The sequence below is a fragment of the Daucus carota genome, chromosome 3, assembly GCF_001625215.2.
Source record: "Daucus carota subsp. sativus chromosome 3, DH1 v3.0, whole genome shotgun sequence".
Lineage (NCBI taxonomy): Eukaryota > Viridiplantae > Streptophyta > Magnoliopsida > Apiales > Apiaceae > Daucus > Daucus carota.
In genome coordinates this window covers 51,916,526-51,937,294 of record NC_030383.2, presented here as the reverse complement: position 1 = coordinate 51,937,294, position 20,769 = coordinate 51,916,526, and the positions used below count along the sequence as shown (strand labels likewise).

The window sequence follows — 20,769 nt, the reverse complement described above, 5'->3', positions numbered from 1 at the left end:
GAAGGTGTTCAGACATGGGCTGTGATTTTGTTTCTAATCTGACTTTTTTTATTTGAGTTTAGAGATTTGTTTTCAGCAAGCAAGAAAAGAAGATGTGTATAATATATACACATTACTATATAGGCGTTGTAAAGATGTTAAAGAAAGATGATGTGGAAAGGCATTTACAACATGTATAATAGTTTTTGGTTCACTCACCATGTCAACAGCTAACGTTAGGGTCAACTGAATTCCCTTCACGTCAAAACTTTGAAGGTAACAACGTAACAATATCCGTTACCAGAGTGGTACATTTGATATCACCAAACCTCGAATCGAACTATTGAGACATGGCCTATCTTCAGTGACCAAATTAATACTTATCCCGATATTCGTTAGTCAAAATTTGTACAGAAAGATACAACTCAGATTTTTAAAAATTAAAGTTCGAAATATTTTATTGTATTATATAGAATTCAAAACCAAAAAGGTCAAAGAATATATTATCCCATTTTATTTGTTTTATTTCTATCTGTGTTTTGGAGAGATTTTTATATTCAATGAACACAACATGGATTGCCGTATAGTCGGTATATTGGGCTAAATTACCACCATATAGACCTTGAACACTGAAAAGAGTAGTATCTTAGTCATTCTCTTGAGCAAGAATAGCAAAAGAAGCTTCCATCTCATCATGTAACTGTAGTTCATTTTTTGTATCGTTTTCTCTAAACGTCCCATTACTCGGCAAGAAATCCTAGTCCGTATACAAAGTCTTTTAACAGTTATTCATCAAAATTGCAAACATATTAATAACTTAACAAGTTCCCTACTACAACCCATCCCCGAGTGAAGATACAACCATTATCCAATCGGTCATTTGCAAGTATGTCCCAAAGTAACTATTCTTGCCATGTCACAAACATTTTACTGATTTCTGAAGAACAATACTCTGGGTTGATGGCTAGCTGCCTACAAATTAATACCTACAACTAATTCAATATAAATCCATTGGGTCATGGGCATGCAGCGATGGAAGGAGCCAACTGCAAAAGCCAACCTTAGTTTCTCTTTGCAGTTTCTGAGATGAATACTCTATCAACATATTCCAAAGGTCTCCCACGGTCCATTTTTGTGACATAATCCACCGAGTCACCTGCAAACAAGTCAATTATCTAGTTATTGCTTTAATTCAAAAGTAATGAGAAGAGGATGAATAAAGTAGAAAGTCATCACATTTCATTGTTGAAGGCAGGTATGGATCTAAGAACCAAATCCACTTCGGGGGAAAAAACAAAAAGAAATATGATGTCTTTAAGAGTAATGGTGACCAACAGTTGCGAGTGCTAGATCTTTGGGCTGCTTTATTATACCAAAGTAGACACTCTCAATACTTCCTTGTCAAAACGCATAATGGTGTACTAGTCGGAGACAAAATTTTAATTTAAGCAAAGTATAACAGCAGACATTTCTTTTATTAAAATTTAAAAGTATGCACCTTCCTCGAAGAAATTTCATTTTATTCAAAAGTCAACAGATTGCGCATGAACAAAAATAATGTCCAACTGTGCCAAATCACCAAAGGAAAAAACTGAATCACAAATTGTCGAATATGGTGCTCTCCAAAGCGTTTCATTTTTTCAGAGGGCTACAAATCTATTAAATAGGAAATTTCTTTTGAAATAATTTGGGATTAGGATTCGATCCAGATTATTATTCGGATTCAAGATTCAACACGAGTTAAATATGGTAAATGAACAGGTTTTAAAAGCATGGACTGGAGCTTGGCCATCAGTGAGTACTGAGTCAGAATCTAGAAACGAGGGAGCAGCTGGCAGTAAAATCTTACAATGGCCAGCCAGTAACCCAAAGCCAGTCGGTGTTAATCCAAAATACCCACTAAGGCTAGTATAGAATGTGACCTTTTTGCTTTTGTTTAAATCTGACAAGCACGTCAAAATTAGGTAGGTATGATTGTACATTAAAAAACTTAAGACACTTTAATTAGGATACGGGACTGAAAATTAAGTATCAAGTGCACCAGATATATGACAATAAACTCAGAGCTTGTGCTTATAATATCAATTCCAATGGCTATGGAGAAACGAGACCAACCAAATTTATTTCATGATGTCTAAGGAAAAAGATGTGGCATATATTTGGGTTTCAAAAAGCATACTATAAATCAGAGCGGGCATAGTTTTGTACACTCAACATCTTGACATGCTTATTACTTTCCTATGCAGAAAAGACTCTAGATTAGTGACGTCAACAGGTCATGACATTTTATTGAACCCAACTATACAGGCTTAAAAAACCGAAGTTACTTTATGCTACAGTGTCTTGAGCTTCACTTATATTTCGATATATATGAGATTCAAATTAATTGCTTACATATGGCATCGGAGTCTCCAACCCGGCTATTCCGGCAGCCGTACCAGTGTCGACATGACATGACAAGGGACACGACATAGGATACGGGGCGGATTTGTGGTCTTCAGATTGGATCCGTCGTTGCCGGAAAGAACTAAAGCTCGCCGGATATATTTTTGCAGGCGACAGTGATTGCATGATTGCAGATCTAACAAGTGATATGTGTTTAAAGGAATTTTTTAACATAAGTATGTATAGTTGTATGTATATATTATACTTTGGGTAGGTAGCCAGGTTTGTGAAATAAAAAGAAGGGGATGGGAAAGACGGGATAGGGAAGGGGAAGGTAAAGTCAAACTTTATATAAAAGTGAATCTGGACAATATAGACGCCACGTCCATTTATTATTTAATGGAGCCTGTGTTACCGTATAAGAAAAAATACTAATGTTAAGGAGTAATTGTGAGCCACTACCACTTGTATAATTAAATATATTTTTAATATTATTTTGATTATAACTGATTTTATCAATGCATAATCCTAATATATAAAATAAATAAATAATTGTTATAATATAAATTTTTTAATTTAAATTAAAAAATGTCGTGTCCCTGTACCCATGTCCAAAATTTGGACAGTGTCCCCGTGTCTTAATTCTTTTAAAATTTCGAGCTTGACACTCGGATATGTGTCCGACTGTCCATACCCGAGTCTGAGTAACATTGGTTCTCATAGCATGTACCAAATCTTGTGAAACTGCCAAAGGCAGGACATGAAGTTGTATTCCACATGGTGAAAGGGATACAAAAAAGTGGAGACTTGAGGCTAGCTAATATTATCTGCTAATTGCTAAAGTATACCTTTCTATATGTTACAGTACATAACTACATCTATGACTGCGTCAAAAAATATTATTTGCATATTTTCCAGCATGAAGGAAGATGTTACCTGGTCAAGAGACTGCAATTTGTCTATACCAAATGTGTAATATGAAATGAAAGGTCTTGATGCCTGTAAAGAAGTAAAAGGATACACCAAAATCTAAAATCGACAAAAGTAAACTGTACACGTTAAAATCAATGCAAGAAATTCTACGTCAGCAATACTTTGAGAAGTATAATGGAAACAATATCCAAAACAGCTGCACACTAAAAACCCAGCAGGAAATGGGAAACACAAACTGAAGCAGAACCCTAACTAGAATCATAGCTCGCAAGAAAATGGACGCAATGTTCATGCTAGAAACTTCCATATTTTATAAGCCTTAATCCCAAGATTTGTTTTAAATAATCTTAAACCCCAATACATCCAAGAAAACATATATAAATGTCTGTTAACCATAACAGAACCTTCAGCCCTAGAAATATGAAAAAAGATGGGCAAAACACAATCATGGGAAACAAGAACAAAAAGTCCAATATTACTGCCAACCTCATTATAATTGCTAACCATAACAAGTTGATCAATAAGCTTACATGAGCTATGAACGTGTGGCGGTATATAATAGCTGCTAAAACAGCATTTCTAGACAACAAAACTACACCGACTGAAGACTACCAGAACATGTATCAGCACTCAACAAGAGCAATGTAACATATGAATAAGGATCACTAACTTATACCAAATAAAAAAATCAAATAATTGAAAGGCAAATAGGCATCCTTCAGTGCAAGATCGTTTGATCTTATAACCAATTCATTAACCAAAATTGCTACACAAAAAGGTGCACATTACTACCTATGCATAGTATTACCTGAGAAGCAGCAAGCCACTGGATTATGGTCTTAAGTTCAGGGTCGCCTCCAAAAGCACCACAACCCCAATTTCCCGTCGCAATTCCAATACTATCATGTTGGCCCATACACTGATCACCCTTTCTTTCAAAGTCCTTGTTCAACTTATCAATTGAAAGTATCTTATTATCTCCTGAAGATGTTGATGATGTTTCCTTTAACAGAAAAAAGCCAGAGTTGACAAGCCAATCATATGTCTAATCTTTACTAGTGCCGGATACTATCATTCCATAATCCAGGTATGGTAACACGTATAAATTTCATTTTGTTCACTTGTATATTGTTTGTTAAGGTAATGGTTCCTTCTATTGATAAATATTATTGAAATAGTATTATGTTTTTTATATTTTTCTTGTCCTCTCCGGATGGTGATGGTTTTGGACAGTGCTATTCTTGATTATGAAAATTATTCTCTCAACATTATATAAACCATTCTCTTCAGGAGATAATAGAAGCAAGTGAGGAGTCTTTGGGAGTAAAAGATATAAAGCACACAATATATAGTATAAGTGTGGATCTCTGTGCATACGGGATGCACATCTAGGTGGGTCGATTGAGATGAAGAATATGTTTGTGTGTGCATATAGGGGGTCTTTCAGACTGGGTTTAGCTGTAATTCCTGAGAGTAGGCATCTCTGTGTGCAGTCATGGGCCAGGCGTCCACTAGCAAGTAAGAAATACAAATTCATTGAAGCTTGTAACCTTTACCATATAAACATCTTCAGGCGTGCAACTCGGAGGTCTGATATCCTGAATATAACTCTGATCAATAAATCCACAATACGCTTTGTTTATCTCCCTGATATAGACACGTTAGTTAATCAAAATATTAATGACAGCAGTCGCTCAACAGCTAAATTAAATTTCAGTCAGTCAGACAAATAAATACAAATATGATTAAAAACTAAAGAATCAACTTATCATTCTTTAGAATTCCAATTCAGATCAGATATAGATTTGGACCAGCATTTAGTTATTTTGGTCACTTGCACCAGATATTACGTCCAAATTCAGTCTATAGTCAATATCTCCCAACATAGCGCTAGGATTGATACAGTATAAGGACTGGATTGAATATTGACAGTATCCAAAAAATCTTAACCTAGGGCTTAGTTCTACAAAAGCTTATGTAGTAAAAGTATTTTTGTTCTTCTACAAATATCAAGATCTGTATTCATTTCACTGATCCATCAGCCTGCATACATTATTTGTAGCAATTTGTGTTTTGGACATATTATAGATAGATAAAGGGGAGAGATATTGAACACAAGACTGCAGCAAACTGCATGTATGTAGCATACTACTACTTCTGCTGCAATTTCTGTTATGCTGTCTGTTATTCAGATAAGGCCGGCCAAGTCTCTTCATACAAATAAACTTTGTTTCTCCTAAAAGCCTTCTACAGCAAGTACTTGGTGGTTATTTTTGCTACAGTAATTTATGTTCATCTTGCTTATGTCACCCTTGCTGATATTTGGCACGCCCCTTCAATCAAAATAAGGGGTGGGAATTTCTATATTAATTCTCTGACTGAATGGTACATATGTAATCAACATCGTATTTCACCTCTTGTATGAATACATGTCAACATGTCTCCTTATTTTGCTGGCTACTAATTTTAATTATTTATATTTTAAGATAGTTAGATAAAAGTCAAGGTTCTCTCGAAGTTATCAAGAATAATACTCCCTCCGTCCCGGTGAGTAGTATATGTTCACTGTTTGCACGCATTTTGAGGCTCCTATAAAGTATAGTTCCACAGTGTTTTTTAAAAAAATTTCTTTTTTGAATAAAAGTTTAAACATCAAACTTTTATTCAGGCAAAAAAAAATTAAAAAATATTTTGGAACTATATTTTTAAGGAGCCTTAAAAACCATGCCAAAAGGTAACGTAAACAATTGTATGGGACAGGGAGAGTAATAAGAAGAATATAAATCGCCATTTATTGAGAAAATGGCTAATTAATCCGAAAGCAAATAAACTCTAAAAATACATCAGTAATTATAAAATACGAAAACTCTACTAGTAATAGATTGAATCCAATTATGGGCTACTTTAGAATCATGAATGTAGTAATAATAATCAGTCAAAGTAGATCGCTAAAATATATTTTATGGATTTACGACTAAATTAGTATACATGAGAATTTGCATATACATCAACACCTGCACAACAAGATGGTCAATCATATAAAACATGCATGAAGTGCTAGATAAACAAGGCTAAAATATTAAAACACGGAAAATTAAGCATATCAAACATGCACAAAGTTCTTAGAAGCGAAGGCTAAAATTTTAATACCGCATGATGTATTCAACTTTGTATTGTCTATAACCTGGGTTGCTCTTCGCATCTATAGCTGTGATTCTCGTTTTCCGTCTTCCAGACATATCAACGTCTCTTTTATCCATGTAGTTGCCTGAAAAACGAAAGGACGAAGCATACCTAGAGCAAATTATATTCATCTGAGAGAATTTTATCATAAAAGTTACATAAAATGGAAAAAAGTTAACATGACATAAGAAAAGGGAGATAGATCGGATGTTGGCGGGTTAAATAATTCCAAACAACTTATTTAATATGCATAGAGAAAATTTTAATTAAATATATTAGTTCAAATTATGAATATATTTAATTTTGACTTCTGAAGTTCAAGATGTACACATCAACATTGTTTTTACCCAAGGAAATGATCTACATGTCAAATATACGCGAGGAAAACCATAGCTAACCAACCTATGTCCAGTGGTGGAGGGAGATAGGTGCAGGTGGATTTATAGTTTTCTAATATATTTATATATAATATATATACATATAAAAATATAGCAATTGACTTTGGTAAAAGGGGCTTTCTTTTTTAGTCTTTAGAATTGAGAACCTGGCTCTCGGGACAAAAACACAAAACAGAGAGGGAGTCTGGGAGATTGAGAGTGGAGTCCTGGAATCCTGGGGAGATTCATAATTACTGGCCTCATCATCCAATCTTCTTCTATCCAATCTTCTTCTGGGCTTTATTTTCTAATGATCCAAAAAACAATACAGGTATGTTTTTCATCCTTTTATTCAATATCTCAAAATTTGACATGGGTATTTGAAATCATATGCGGGATAATTGCTTTTGCTTCTCTGTTTTTATGCTATTGAACACTTAACTAGTTGAATTTGTTGTTCTTGTTCTCCACTTATGTAGAGAAAACCTAATTTTTGGATGATCTAAATTATCAAATCACTAATTAATGGAACTATGTATTACAATATAAGGCATGGATAAATTTGTGATAAGAACAAAACGGGCACGAGTCGAAACTCAATCTAGTAATGCTCAGGAAACTCATCAAAATCAGAATCCTACACATTCACCAATGGAAGTCATTGAAGAAGATATTCCAGTTGTTAATAATGATGTTGATTCTGATCAAATTATAGCAGACCCTGGATTACGGCCTTCTATGTCTGTAATTGTTTTTACTTCCGTGGAGCGTGAAAGAATTCGTAGAGCTTGTTTGACTAAAGGCCCTTGTCAACCGAGACTAACAAATTATCCTGTTAGTCTGTTACTTTATTTTCGCGAAAGCCTCGCAGGTTTGGGATAATTTGTTAGTAGATGTAAGTAGTTTTTGTGAAAAGAATGAGATTGATATATTTGACATGAATGAGCCTTATGTCCCTCGTGGAAGATCAAAGCGTAGCATTCACAGGGTTACAAATCATCAACATTACAAAACACAATCACTTGTGGCGGTAGTTGATTTTCAACTTAGAGAGATGGATGAACGTTTTGATAATATGAATATCGAGCTACTTACATGTATATCATGTCTTGACCCGCGGGATTCATTCATAGCTTTTGATAAACAAAGATTAGTCCAATTTGCTAGATTTTATCCTCTTGAATTTAATGAAATAGATCTTTTGACACTTGAGGATCAACTTGAAAATTATGTCGAAGACTTGAGAGATGAAGATTTTAAAGATCTAAAGGGAGTTGGAAAACTTGCTCAAAGAATGGTTCAGAAGAAGAAGAATATTGGGTTTCCTTTGGTATACATGTTGATTAAGTTAGCTTTGATATTGCCCGTTGCAACCGCCACCGTGGAAAGAGCTTTTTTAGCTATGAATCTTATTAAAAGTATACTTCGAAATGCAATGAGAGATGCTTGGTTAAATGATTGTCTTGTGACATACATCGAAAGGGACATTTTCGAGACTATAAGTAATGAAGCAATCATGCAGAGATTTCAAGACATGAAGATAAAAGAATGCTACTGTGAATTGTAAAATATGTAAAGCGTACTACTTTTGATTATAAACTATTATCTATTATAATGTCTTAGAAAAATATTTTGGCCCCTCCCTCAAGTTTATGGTTGGCTCTGCCACTGCCACTGCCAAAATGGTCAGGCAACTTACCGCGGATTTCTCAAGAGAAAGATAAATAGACACGTACTGTGTAAAGAAAGACGGATAGACATATTTTGAATAGCTATGATTCATGATTGAATCAAGATTACATATTGGTAAAAAATGAAGAGAAAAAGGTGATAAAAGTAAAACCAAAATTTCTCAGATTTATTCTTGAATATACCCAATCCTGATTAACTGTCTAAGTACTTGTTGCATGCTAGGGAGCACCTCATCTAAATTATTATTTAGATCTTTTTCTTGTATTTAATTTTCCGACAACTATAATTATTGTGATCATTGGAGGAAACTATTTTCTTCTACTCTCTAGAGATTATGACAAGTAGTGCGGTGCATCCATGATTCTATATTTTCCTTTTTCCTCGCGTGCAGCATCATCAAATAGATTTTAAAGGTGCTTTCCAATAAAATTGTACAATATAAGGTGGTCATACTTATTTAGACTATGGCTCAGTTTGGCAATTAACGGTTAACGAGTTTGGCAATTAGCGGTTAACGATTAGCTGTTAGCTGATTTAATTAGTTGTTTTGTAAATAGTTGTTTACTTAGCTTTTTGTATCATATTTAGACACATATCAAACCTCAATTAAAAAAGCTCCAAGCTTATTCAAAATTATCTTTTTGTGTCCAAACAGCTATTTTAATCTGCGAACTACCAAACACTAAAATTAGATTATTTACTTGGTCAAACCTCTAATATGGCAAAACTCTAAATTTTTCTCAAACCTCTAACTTCCTAACAGGGCCTATGTTACTAAGAACATCTTAAAAGAAATTAGGATCTAGTTTTTTTCCCAATTTTTAAGTGTTTATGTATGTAATCAATTTAAAGTTCTTAGATATAAAGAGGACAATAGATAATTGACTTTTATCATTTAAACTAGTAGGTTTCATATAAAGAGGACTTTATTTTCGGGAAAGCCTCGCAGGTTTGGGATAATTTGTTAGTAGATGTAAGTAGTTTTTGTGAAAAGAATGAGATTGATATATTTGACATGAATGAGCCTTATGTCCCTCGTGGAAGATCAAAGCGTAGCATTCACAGGGTTACAAATCATCAACATTACAAAACACAATCACTTGTGGCGGTAGTTGATTTTCAACTTAGAGAGATGGATGAACGTTTTGATAATATGAATATCGAGCTACTTACATGTATATCATGTCTTGACCCGCGGGATTCATTCATAGCTTTTGATAAACAAAGATTAGTCCAATTTGCTAGATTTTATCCTCTTGAATTTAATGAAATAGATCTTTTGACACTTGAGGATCAACTTGAAAATTATGTCGAAGACTTGAGAGGTGATGAAGATTTTAAAGATCTAAAGGGAGTTGGAAAACTTGCTCAAAGAATGGTTCAGAAGAAGAAGAATATTGGGTTTCCTTTGGTATACATGTTGATTAAGTTAGCTTTGATATTGCCCGTTGCAACCGCCACCGTGGAAAGAGCTTTTTTAGCTATGAATCTTATTAAAAGTATACTTCGAAATGCAATGAGAGATGCTTGGTTAAATGATTGTCTTGTGACATACATCGAAAGGGACATTTTCGAGACTATAAGTAATGAAGCAATCATGCAGAGATTTCAAGACATGAAGATAGAAGAATGCTACTGTGAATTGTAAAATATGTAAAGCGTACTACTTTTGATTATAAACTATTATCTATTATAATGTCTTAGAAAAATATTTTGGCCCCTCCCTAAAGTTTATGGTTGGCTCTGCCACTGCCACTGCCACTGCCAAAATGGTCAGGCAACTTACCGCGGATTTCTCGAGAGAAAGATAAATAGACACGTACTGTGTAAAGAAAGACGGATAGACATATTTTGAATAGCTATGATTCATGATTGAATCAAGATTACATATTGGTAAAAAATGAAGAGAAAAAGGTGATTAAAGTAAAACCAAAATTTCTCAGATTTATTCTTGAATATACCCAATCCTGATTAACTGTCTAAGTACTTGTTGCATGCCAGGGAGCACCTCATCTAAATTATTATTTAGATCTTTTTCTTGTATTTAATTTTCCGACAACTATAATTATTGTGATCATTGGAGGAACCTATTTTCTTCTACTCTCTAGAGATTATGACAAGTAGTGCGGTGCATCCATGATTCTATATTTTCCTTTTTCCTCGCATGCAGCATCATCAAATAGATTTTAAAGGTGCTTTCCAATAAAATTGTACAATATAAGGTGGTCATACTTATTTAGACTATGGCTCAGTTTGGCAATTAACGGTTAACGAGTTTGGCAATTAGCGGTTAACGATTAGCTGTTAGCTGATTTAATTAGTTGTTTTGTAAATAGTTGTTTACTTAGCTTTTTGTATCATATTTAGACACATATCAAACCTCAATTAAAAAAGCTCCAAGCTTATTCAAAATTATCTTTTTGTGTCCAAACAGCTATTTTAATCTGCGAACTACCAAACACTAAAATTAGATTATTTACTTGGTCAAACCTCTAATATGGCAAAACTCTAAATTTTTCTCAAACCTCTAACTTCCTAACAGGGCCTATGTTACTAAGAACATCTTAAAAGAAATTAGGATCTAGTTTTTTTCCCAATTTTTAAGTATTTATGTATGTAATCAATTTAAAGTTCTTAGATATAAAGAGGACAATAGATAATTGACTTTTATCATTTAAACTAGTAAGACCACTTGGTTTTCTTCGCCTAATGAACATGTTTACAGAATCAAAGACCTATTCATTGTCATGTCAATCTTTCTTAAAGGTAGTTGTTATATCAACACTTTGGCCTAAGTCTGATGCATAACTTTACACCTAAACATAAAAATAATGATTTTATATCCCATTACAAAAATATGTTACTGAGGTTTGAGGGGGAGGTTAGATTAATTAATTCTAGGAAGACCAAGATATTACTTGTGAATAGTGATTGATTAATGGATTCTTTTGGTCATTAGTTGCTAACATTTGGTATATTTCTCAATTTTCTTAAATCGAGTGATTGATGGTTAATGGTTTGAATAGATCATAGGCAGTTTAAGGAAATATATATATGAAAAAGAGTTAGGGATCTACTTCTAGTGCATTAGGGGTAAATAAACGAGGTAAACATGTGACAAATGAATAGAAGAAATGATAGAATTATGAAGAAAAAGACTCATTATTCCTAGAAGTTCATCAATCTGTAATAATCAACTGTGAAATATCTAAAATATAAAAAAAATTACAACTTTTTTGAACAATTATCCTATTGGCGAACTATCTTTGATCCATCTCTACTATTTACTAACGATTACCTGCTACCAGAAATTGATTATAAAGAGTTATCCTACCTTAATATACTAACGATACTAGCCTTAATATTTAGTTTTCAACTCCTTATTATCGTCAAGCAATAATAAATTTTTGTCTAAAAGGAATATTAGCAGGGTTGTTTGAATGTGCAATTTATCCACTTACAAATATAACAAATCGAATTGCCAAGAGCAGAACGTTACCAATTCGAATGATGGGCAACATCATTTTTCATACAAGGAGATTTTTTAAGTAGTCTTATTCGCAACAGTTCAAGTTCCTATACCTCAATTCATGAAGTAGGCTCATAGAGTACTAAAAAAACCTATAGAATGACCATACTCTCTCAAGTCCCAACATTACAAAACCTTTTCATGTACGATAGAAATACCACATGTCTAAGGTACCTAGAGCATCCAGCAGCATTGTTGCAAAATTAAAATGAAGCAAAAACAATACCTAATTACCTATACAAAACATAGAACCCACAAAACAACTCAAATACTCAATATATTGATATTATATAGACAGATCAGACACCCAGCTCGGCTTTTAACTGCAAAGAGACATTACAACATAACTGTGCCAGCATGCATATTATAGTTTCATAGCATGTATCCTTAATAGTCAGTAAATTTCTTAAGTAACAAAATTATTACACATGCGAGTCATACTTACCCTGTATAATTTGAAAACCTTTCTGCACCAACAATTTCAATGGCCTCATTCTTTGCCATGGCAGGCAAGAAAAGCATGCCTAATATTAACTCCGGATTGATCACAAAACGTATTTCTTCCTAACAAAAGAAGGCAATACATCATATATTACTATCAAGTTACTTAACAATATATATAATATTAGTCTATCAGTTTAAATGACTAAGTGAAGGTTACATAGAGATAATGACACAAGAGAGCATTGAAACTTAGATGAAGACAATTTTTAATACAGGTAACACGAGAATCCAAATAAACATCTGAATTGTGGGGCTCGTCAATTTAATAGTTGCATTAAGCTTCATGATTCCAGTCTTATCATGAAATTTATTTTATGAACTTTGATAAAAAACAATGTTCCTTCAACATAAAGTTATAAACCACTGGCAGTTAATGAAGGGGATGCAAAGCCAACTACAAATATTCTCAAAAAAGGTGAGAAGATAATTGTTTGGTTGAATCTTAATTTCTACTCCTGTAATAATATATGCAACCTTATCTTACAAATTGGAATTAATAACAGGAACGCCATTCTTACGATTGTTTTCAATAGGCTGAAGCATAAAAGAGTTTGGAATCTTGCATCATCATTAAAAGTCAAAACAACACTTCACAAGTATTTGAATCAAACATTATTATTACTAGAAATTTTAAGAATACACAAATTATTGAGATAAAATAAGGGTACCTGCAAACAACCCTTATGGAGTACTCCGCCACCTATATACTTGTTTGCAAAATCCACTTCAAGAGCTTCTTCAGTTTGATCTTCGATTAAGCCTGAACTGTAGACCTTGTAAGAACAACATTCAGGGATTGATTATTCGACGATACAACCATTTATATGTAACTAAAAGAAGCTATAATAAATCCTGGTAGACCTTAATTCTAGTATAGTTCGGGGTGAAGGCCAATTTTACCATTTATTGGAACGAAATCAGAAAAAAAAACATTTTTTATTCTTTAAATATTTTATCCAGTGGAATATGCACTTGCAAATGGGTATCTCAAAATTATTTTTTTTTAAAAACAAATACACATTTATGGATGGCATACAAAATGGGATACCCATTTTGTATATGTGCATCCTGAAGGCTAACTAGCCATCACTCTGGAAATAGTTACTTTGGGCATTTATTATATACTTAGGATAAAATCAGTTGTCCTTACCTGAAATGGGCAAAGGGAAACAGTAGATTTTTTCCAAAGACCAGGCATCGGATAAGAGATGGCAAAAGAACTCTGTTGCAATGGAAGAACTTTTCTCATAAATGAAATATTTCCCCGAGGCATATGTGAAGATATCCTCTCAAAATAGTGAACTATGCACTTGATTTTATTTTCTTGTTTCTCATCATAACTGTCATAAAGACTTCTGAAAAAACAAAAATTTGTAAATGAATTCATGCCTCTGGTTATAGAGAAAACGTAATAAATATATATATGTATGAGACTAAGAGATATGGAGTTCGAACACTCAATCATTAAGACAACATGTTAATGATCTTGTAATATAACCTACTTGTCCAGTTACTATCCAATACTAAGAAAATCTCTGAAGACTCTCGCAGTCTTCAGCTGATCATTAGAAAATCACCTCAATTACTGTGTTCAGACTTCAGGGTGAAGATTTTATAAACAAAACCAAAGGGTTCATCGGTGATGCTGCAACGTTAACATTGTTGAAGGTACGAGAACCAAGAGAGTTAAGGCAAAAAATATAACCAAGTTAAGTAGAGAATTTGTCATCTTTAATCAAGAGTCTTTTTTATTCTGAATTAGCTTCTTACCTGTTTGGAAACTATTAAATACATAAGGAAGTAATTCACTAGTTCACTGTATTTAGAAGCGCATTGTTTTTCCTCTCGTTAGTATGTAGGAATTGATCTAGTGTTTGGGAACAATATTTTATACTTACTGGAAGAGGATTTAGCCTTTCTCTTGACCAACCTAGACGTCAACCATCAACTCTCTTTGAACTAGATCACAGATTTTTTCTATTAAAGAAGATTTGCATCTGTCAAGGACCATGTGACATCCGTCTTTTCTTTTTAATGAAAAATGAAGACAGAACTTTGTAAAAGTATTAACTGTTAATTCTTATATAGTGTCTAGTGCGACAATATGGATTTTTATTTAGGTTTGTGATTTGAATCCTTAATATTCACCTTCAGCATAAGCCATGTTCCTCGGAAAAAAAAAATTGTTAAATAAAAAGTGAAGATAAATTAGTAGTAATGCAAAATGGAGTGCGCGAGAGTACCACTTTCATGTACTAGATTGATATGAGTCAATTGAAGATAGTAGAATTAAAATAAAAACATGAACTTCATTTAAGGGTACCATAGGAACAATAAAAAGTAATGGTGAAGTTGACTACTGTAATCTTTAGCTTTTGTAGCTGGGAATTAAATTTATTCTCTATCATCACATCAGTTTATTGAAAGATAACGTCACATGCATGACACTTAGTATTACTATTAATATCTTATTTTTGCCCTATTAATCAACATAATGAATTAATACAGATTGACAGGGAAAAATACTATTGTGTGTGGAATTAAACAATATTAGGTATAGAGATGGCAATAGGTCGTTTCGGTTTCATAAGAACTAAACTTAAGTGCAGAGCATGAATATCTTTCTAAAGAAGTTACTAAATGAGCATAAAGTACAAAAGACTACAAAACCTTAAATATTTTAAAGTCGGCTACGAAGTTAACATACGCAAATAATTGGTCAAAGTTGATTGTTGGCAGACGTTTGGCACCTCTGATAGCGACTGGAAATAGACAAAGGAGAGAGCATGCAAGAAGCGCACCAACCAATTCCTGGTTCAAATTGAATGAATTTCACTGTTAATAACAAAAAATGTTTGTAGGCAAAAGAACTACACTCAGTAGCATCAAAACCTTAAAGCATTTATATATGCATGGATATAAACAAATTACAATATATTTAAAGAAGCATAGGAGTAACACTCCAATCGAGTTGACTCTTTCCCTTGCAATCATAGAAAATATTTAAAAAAATCTAATTAAGACCACAATGCTGAAAAACTAATATATACATCTGAGGAATTGATTATAAAATATAAATATAAGTACGATGTTACAATAATTAACTTCTCATTGAACTCAAATTTGGAGGCAGAGCCTTGATTTTCTTACAATATAACAATTGTTTATATAAACAAAATTAAAATAATAATAACGGAAACAGTCTTAGTAAGTAAATTAATCAGATTGACCTGCAAGACAAAGTACTATCCCAAGTCAATAATTTTATTTTCCTATATTGCCTATATTAATCAAATTAATTAGAAATTTTCCCTAGTTATCCATATACTATATGTTAACTATATATTTATGTTGACAGAAATTAATGACATAAGAATCCTAAATAACAGTTTAAGAATAAATGTTAAGAAAAGAAATTGCAACAAAATACATACGACCAGTTTTCAGTATTTAGCAGATAGAAGAACCATAGTCCAGTGAGCCAAAATAATAAAATATACAGTTCTTTTTTTTCTTTTTTCTTTTTTAAATTGCTGTTTACATGTAAAACTCCATACAAGAAAAATCTCATGCCAGTACTTTAACGTTGTATCAAAAATGTATCAACAAATAATATGCATTATTAAAATATATTTTTTATTTATTTGAGATGTCTCTTACCTGAGTAAAATGAACCATAAACGACGGTACAATGAACACCTCTAAATTTTAATTGTTAATAGATTTATATGAATATTCGTGAATATTAAAACTTTCCGAGCAATAATAATATACCTAGTTACATACTCTGTCATCATTACGCAGATCTAAAGCAAATACATGTCAAAAGAGTGAAGTGACAAACATGAACCTTCTGGAATTGATTGACCATATTATCAACAGAACCTGTTTGGAAATTCGGGTTTCAACTATCGAGGGAGTAGCTTTGGTACTAAAAGTCTCTCTGCGCAATTATGTATTTTAAAATCTTAAGTGAATACCATTAGACAACATTTATATTACACTCATTAACGAACTGGAAATGGTAGGTTCGAAGGGCCTAACTGGTGGAGAATAATATCAAGTTTAAGTGAAAGGTCACAATAGCAAACAGACCAGATGCCCAAAATAGCACACTACAACATTTAAGCCCCTTTCAGCACTTAAATACCTATCCCCCATCCCTTCATACATGGATTCCTCATCCCTCATATAGCTCATCTAACCATGTTTAAAGTTTTGATATATCGAACATCTGATTAGCCTACAAGTCGCATCACTTTAGATGAAAGACCTGGACCTCTACATTAGTGGTTCTCGAGAGAAGCAAAAATAGTTATGAATTCTGTAAATCAGTTTTTTCTCCAACTAAACTTGATTTACCCACAATCTTGGCCTTTTTGGGCTGTTTTCTTGTTACAGGCTGAAACATATATACTGATGTCAATATTCAAGAGCTATTTCATTATTTATAAAGCTTTTGACTCAACTCATTATCTTGATCACCTATTCCATGATGATCTATCAATTGAATCACCAAAATTGTGATTTTTGTGATTTTGAAACCCTGATCTTAATTTGGTTCCTTTTACTTTTATTTATTTTAATGGCTGAAGCTGAACATTGAGTAAAGCTGATAATTATGTAATGCCATCCAATTATGTAGTTCCAAAACGTGCCTTAAAGTGCTATTTTGGTCACTTTGATTCAGGTTAGCACTATTTTCGCCTCAAAGATTAATCATCAATACATAATTACATATAAACTCTCTAAGGAAAAAAGAATGCACCTTCAAGCTATATTAAATAAAGGACATGCTCGTTACGTTGTCTCTTTTTTATATTTCTCATTCCTCTTGTAAGGGGTATTTACAAAATAAAATTTATGTGAAAGGGTCGATATGTAAAACTGCTAAACGTTAAGGGCATGGAGGTACAATTTTCCTCTTTTATGGCTCTAGGCTCATGGGTACAAATAACTAAATTCTGAGAGACAGAGTGGTTTAATCCACTCTATTCCAAATTCCAATGCCAAATAGGGCCAACATCCATTCAACTTGACCTGGCCAATATCATTTGAATATGTAAGTAGATAGGTGTTAAGCAGATAAGTAGACAAGTTAACATCCACATTGGACCCCTAAAACAAATAATTACAAAGAATATAATTAAAAAAGAAAACTCTACATTACAATTATTACAATTATAGAATAAAATGCCTACATTTTGTTCATTATTTACAATCATTTTTCTCTTTGGGGTAAATTGTAACCGCGAGAGAAGCAATCACAAACAAAACGATTAAAAGACGACCAAGCATTGAAGTCAGGTAAGAAGATAAATTATATCTGTAACCTGACTAAGAAGCACAATTCCAGGCTCTTGCGACTCCAACAATCGCAAAGCAGTCCCTTGCTGTGCATTGACATAATGAGACTCCAAAAGCGCGGGCAACCTGAGCACCAGCTTGGCCAACTCAGGCACCACATCTCCAAACCACTTGGTGGCCTCGGCACGCGACATTAACTAAACACAACACACACACATATACATATACATATAATTAAAAGCAAATTTAGCAGAAAAAATAATTAAAAGCAGCAGGAGAAGAATTAATCTAGTAAAAAAAAGAGGTGTAGTGGAATAAGAATGAATACGCACATCATCGAAGAATAGAGATATTCCGTGAGGAGCGGAGGGAGACAAGGGATCGGCGGAGAGGGAGAGGGAGTTCCTCATGTCGGAAATGGCGAGGAAGAGAAGTTCACCGGAATCAACGTTGCTGCAATTAGGGCCGCCGGAGAGTGATTTAAGGGCTTCTACGACTGGAGGTGGCCAGAATATATTAGATGACCGGAGAAACACCGGTAGGTACCGGATGATTGACTTGACTTCTTCTCGATTCTCCATCACGCTGCTTCTTTTCCGTTATACACACACTCCTCGCCACTGTACAATTTATATACGTCGTCAAAGGTCAAACTGTTCGATTAATAAAATCACTCCTCCGTCACGTTTTCGAGGTAAAAATAATGCATCTTATATTTATAAAACTATTTTTTGAAACTAAATATCTAAATTTTATATTAGAAAATGGAAATGAAAAATACAATAAATTATATAATATTTTTTTAGCATATTAAAATACCAGTAACATTGAATAACACACAATTTATTAGATGAAGGTAGTGCCGAATTTTAATTGTCAATACTATATCATTTTCTTAGCAGTATTGTCTTGATTAGTTTATTTTAGGTTTTAAAATTGAGAATATAATACTGTATATTATATACATCTCTTTTTGTACAAAATATTAAGTTTAGATATTTCGTTTATAATTTTTTTGGAATTCTGGTCTAACTATTCTTAAAATTAAAGTTATAAAATTATTATAATTAAATATATATTAAGTGTCTGCTTTTGAAAATCTATCCGGGACTTTACTTAACCTGAAATTTTTTATTTTATATGTTTATTTAAGAGAAAATGCCCAAAATATCGTATATTGATAATTGAAGTGCCTAAATTATTACCCTTTTTACCCACAAAGGCGCGCATCGTCCTGACGCGTGTCGGAGGGATTTAGATACATCTTTATTCAAACAACTTATCCTGTCTTTCAAAATTTTATACGGATACAATTAATGATAACTCCAAATCTCGTCTAGGGTTCCAATGCACTGTTCCGGGAAGCTTCAGGCCAAACCTAACCTGCAAAACAACGCTACACGGGGGGTGACATCCCGCGAGGCGCCTCCGGCGTGATAATCAGTGATTTGGATGTGCTTGACAAGTAAGGGAAATCAGAGAGTTTTCACTCTAAATATATGGTGATAGATGCTTTTTGAGAGTTTTTGGGGTTAAATTTTGCACTTACCTTCTACTTTGGCTGGGGAGTCCTTTATATAGGCCCTTGGCCGCCACTGTTGCTACAGTGGCGGGAATGGGTCTGTGGACACTCCCCAGCATGGGTGGCTGTTTTGGTGCAGCTACTGTCCTTTTCTCTGTCCTTTTGGGATTTGTGCATGCCTATTATCCTGTTTGCCTTGTACTTAGTAATGATGAGGTCTGACTTTGGGGATCTCCAAGTCCTGTAGCGGGGGCGGGTACTGTTGGCGTTTCCTGTAGCGTGGTACCTTATCATTGCCCCCCTACTCCTTCCATCTGCTTTAGCGGGTGGGGGGAGTAAGTAAAATCTTTCCCGCAAAGGTGACATCCCGGGTTGTGTTTGTGCAAGTGTGTATTTTTGAGTGGTTGGATTGATGTGGCGGGTTATGGGCTTTTGATTTACCCGTTTTTTGTTTGCCGGGTCATAGATTTCAAAATTTTCAAAAGGTGTGAAGCTTTTTTGCCGCCTGGTCTTGTCGTTCAGTATGGGGAGGGTACGGTTTTCCACGTGGCTTACTGTGAGCGGTCGATGCCGTAATTGCATGCAAGATTAATTTGACTGATGGTATTTTGTGCGGATTTTTGTGCCAATTAACTACTGGCACAGATACATGTATGAAGCTTCTGACTGGGGTGATGGATGTGTATTTTTGGCGCTTCAACTGCCTAGGGAAGTAACGGCTGAAGTTCAAAGGGCTGGGTAGTGCTGTCTATATAAAGGGAGTTTTCGTCCGGTGAGAAGTGCTCATTTCATCGTTTATCTTTGTAAAAGCTTGTCTCTGCAATCTTGGTTAGTGTTCGATTCTAGGCTTTTCCGGCGTAGTGATCATCTATTTTTTGTTTTGTTGTTTGATCGGAATTTTTAACCCGTCGTCTCGTCTTGGTTTGTTTTGTGCAGGTGATATGTCTTCCGACAGTTCTGCAGCTAGTTCTAATTTGTACCATGGCCGGTCGATCGAGTGGCGCCGGCGGCAGGATCTGATCAACCGGATTCGCCGGTTGCCGGCCGAGCTTATCACTGTGAGAATCGCGGAGGCCCTGGAGGACGAGGAGCAGTCCTCTGAGTCTGCTCTGGAGATTGTTTACCACGAGCTTCTGCTACCGGGTCGTGCCCGGGACGCGGAGGAGGTGGATGGGCGGTTGATGGTGCCGATTGACAACCCGCCGGTCCCTCCCGGTGTGACGGTGCGGGAGCGGTTGCGGGACGCGGAGGTGGAGAGGGAAGGCCTGCTCGCCAGGCTGGAAGCCGTGGATGAGCGCATCGCGGATCTGGAAGCTCAACTTCCCTAGACATCTTCGACGCGGGATTAGCCCGTGTCT

General features: G+C 34.4%; 1 protein-coding gene across 3 annotated transcripts; it reads right to left on the bottom strand.

Moving 5' to 3' along the window:
* Positions 1 to 764: 764 nt before the first annotated feature.
* Positions 765 to 18,543, bottom strand: LOC108214473 (poly(ADP-ribose) glycohydrolase 1). Of its 3 annotated transcripts, XR_010290013.1 has the most exons (12): positions 18,222 to 18,543; positions 17,916 to 18,086; positions 15,290 to 15,393; positions 13,733 to 13,937; positions 13,251 to 13,355; positions 12,524 to 12,642; positions 6,448 to 6,591; positions 4,854 to 4,944; positions 4,106 to 4,300; positions 3,301 to 3,363; positions 2,374 to 2,560; positions 994 to 1,135 (listed from the first exon to the last, which is right to left on the bottom strand). XR_010290013.1 is itself a non-coding variant. In XM_064089326.1 (11 exons), exons 1-11 carry the CDS (start codon positions 18,468 to 18,470, stop codon positions 977 to 979), a joined length of 1,602 nt encoding a protein of 533 aa, XP_063945396.1. In that variant the 5' UTR covers positions 18,471 to 18,542; the 3' UTR covers positions 765 to 976. The 3 variants fall into 3 exon arrangements, 2 of the variants coding, with proteins under 2 accessions (XP_063945396.1, XP_017241973.1); XM_064089326.1 differs by lacking the exon at positions 2,374 to 2,560 and having other exon boundaries at positions 765 to 1,135; positions 13,733 to 13,934; positions 18,222 to 18,542; XM_017386484.2 differs by lacking the exon at positions 2,374 to 2,560 and having other exon boundaries at positions 765 to 1,135; positions 18,222 to 18,541.
* Positions 18,544 to 20,769: the final 2,226 nt, after the last annotated feature.

Bases quoted from the DNA above. Each gene is read 5' to 3' on its own strand.
- LOC108214473 (XM_017386484.2), bottom strand. From the start codon at position 18,470: ATGGAGAATCGAGAAGAAGTCAAGTCAATCATCCGGTACCTACCGGTG. The intron at 6,592-12,523 runs GTAAGTATGACT...AATTTGCTCTAG, and splicing joins AGGTTTTCAAATTATACAGG to GTATGCTTCGTCCTTTCGTT. The intron at 4,301-4,853 runs GTAAAGGTTACA...TTTCTGTTAAAG, and splicing joins CGCCTGAAGATGTTTATATG to GAAACATCATCAACATCTTC.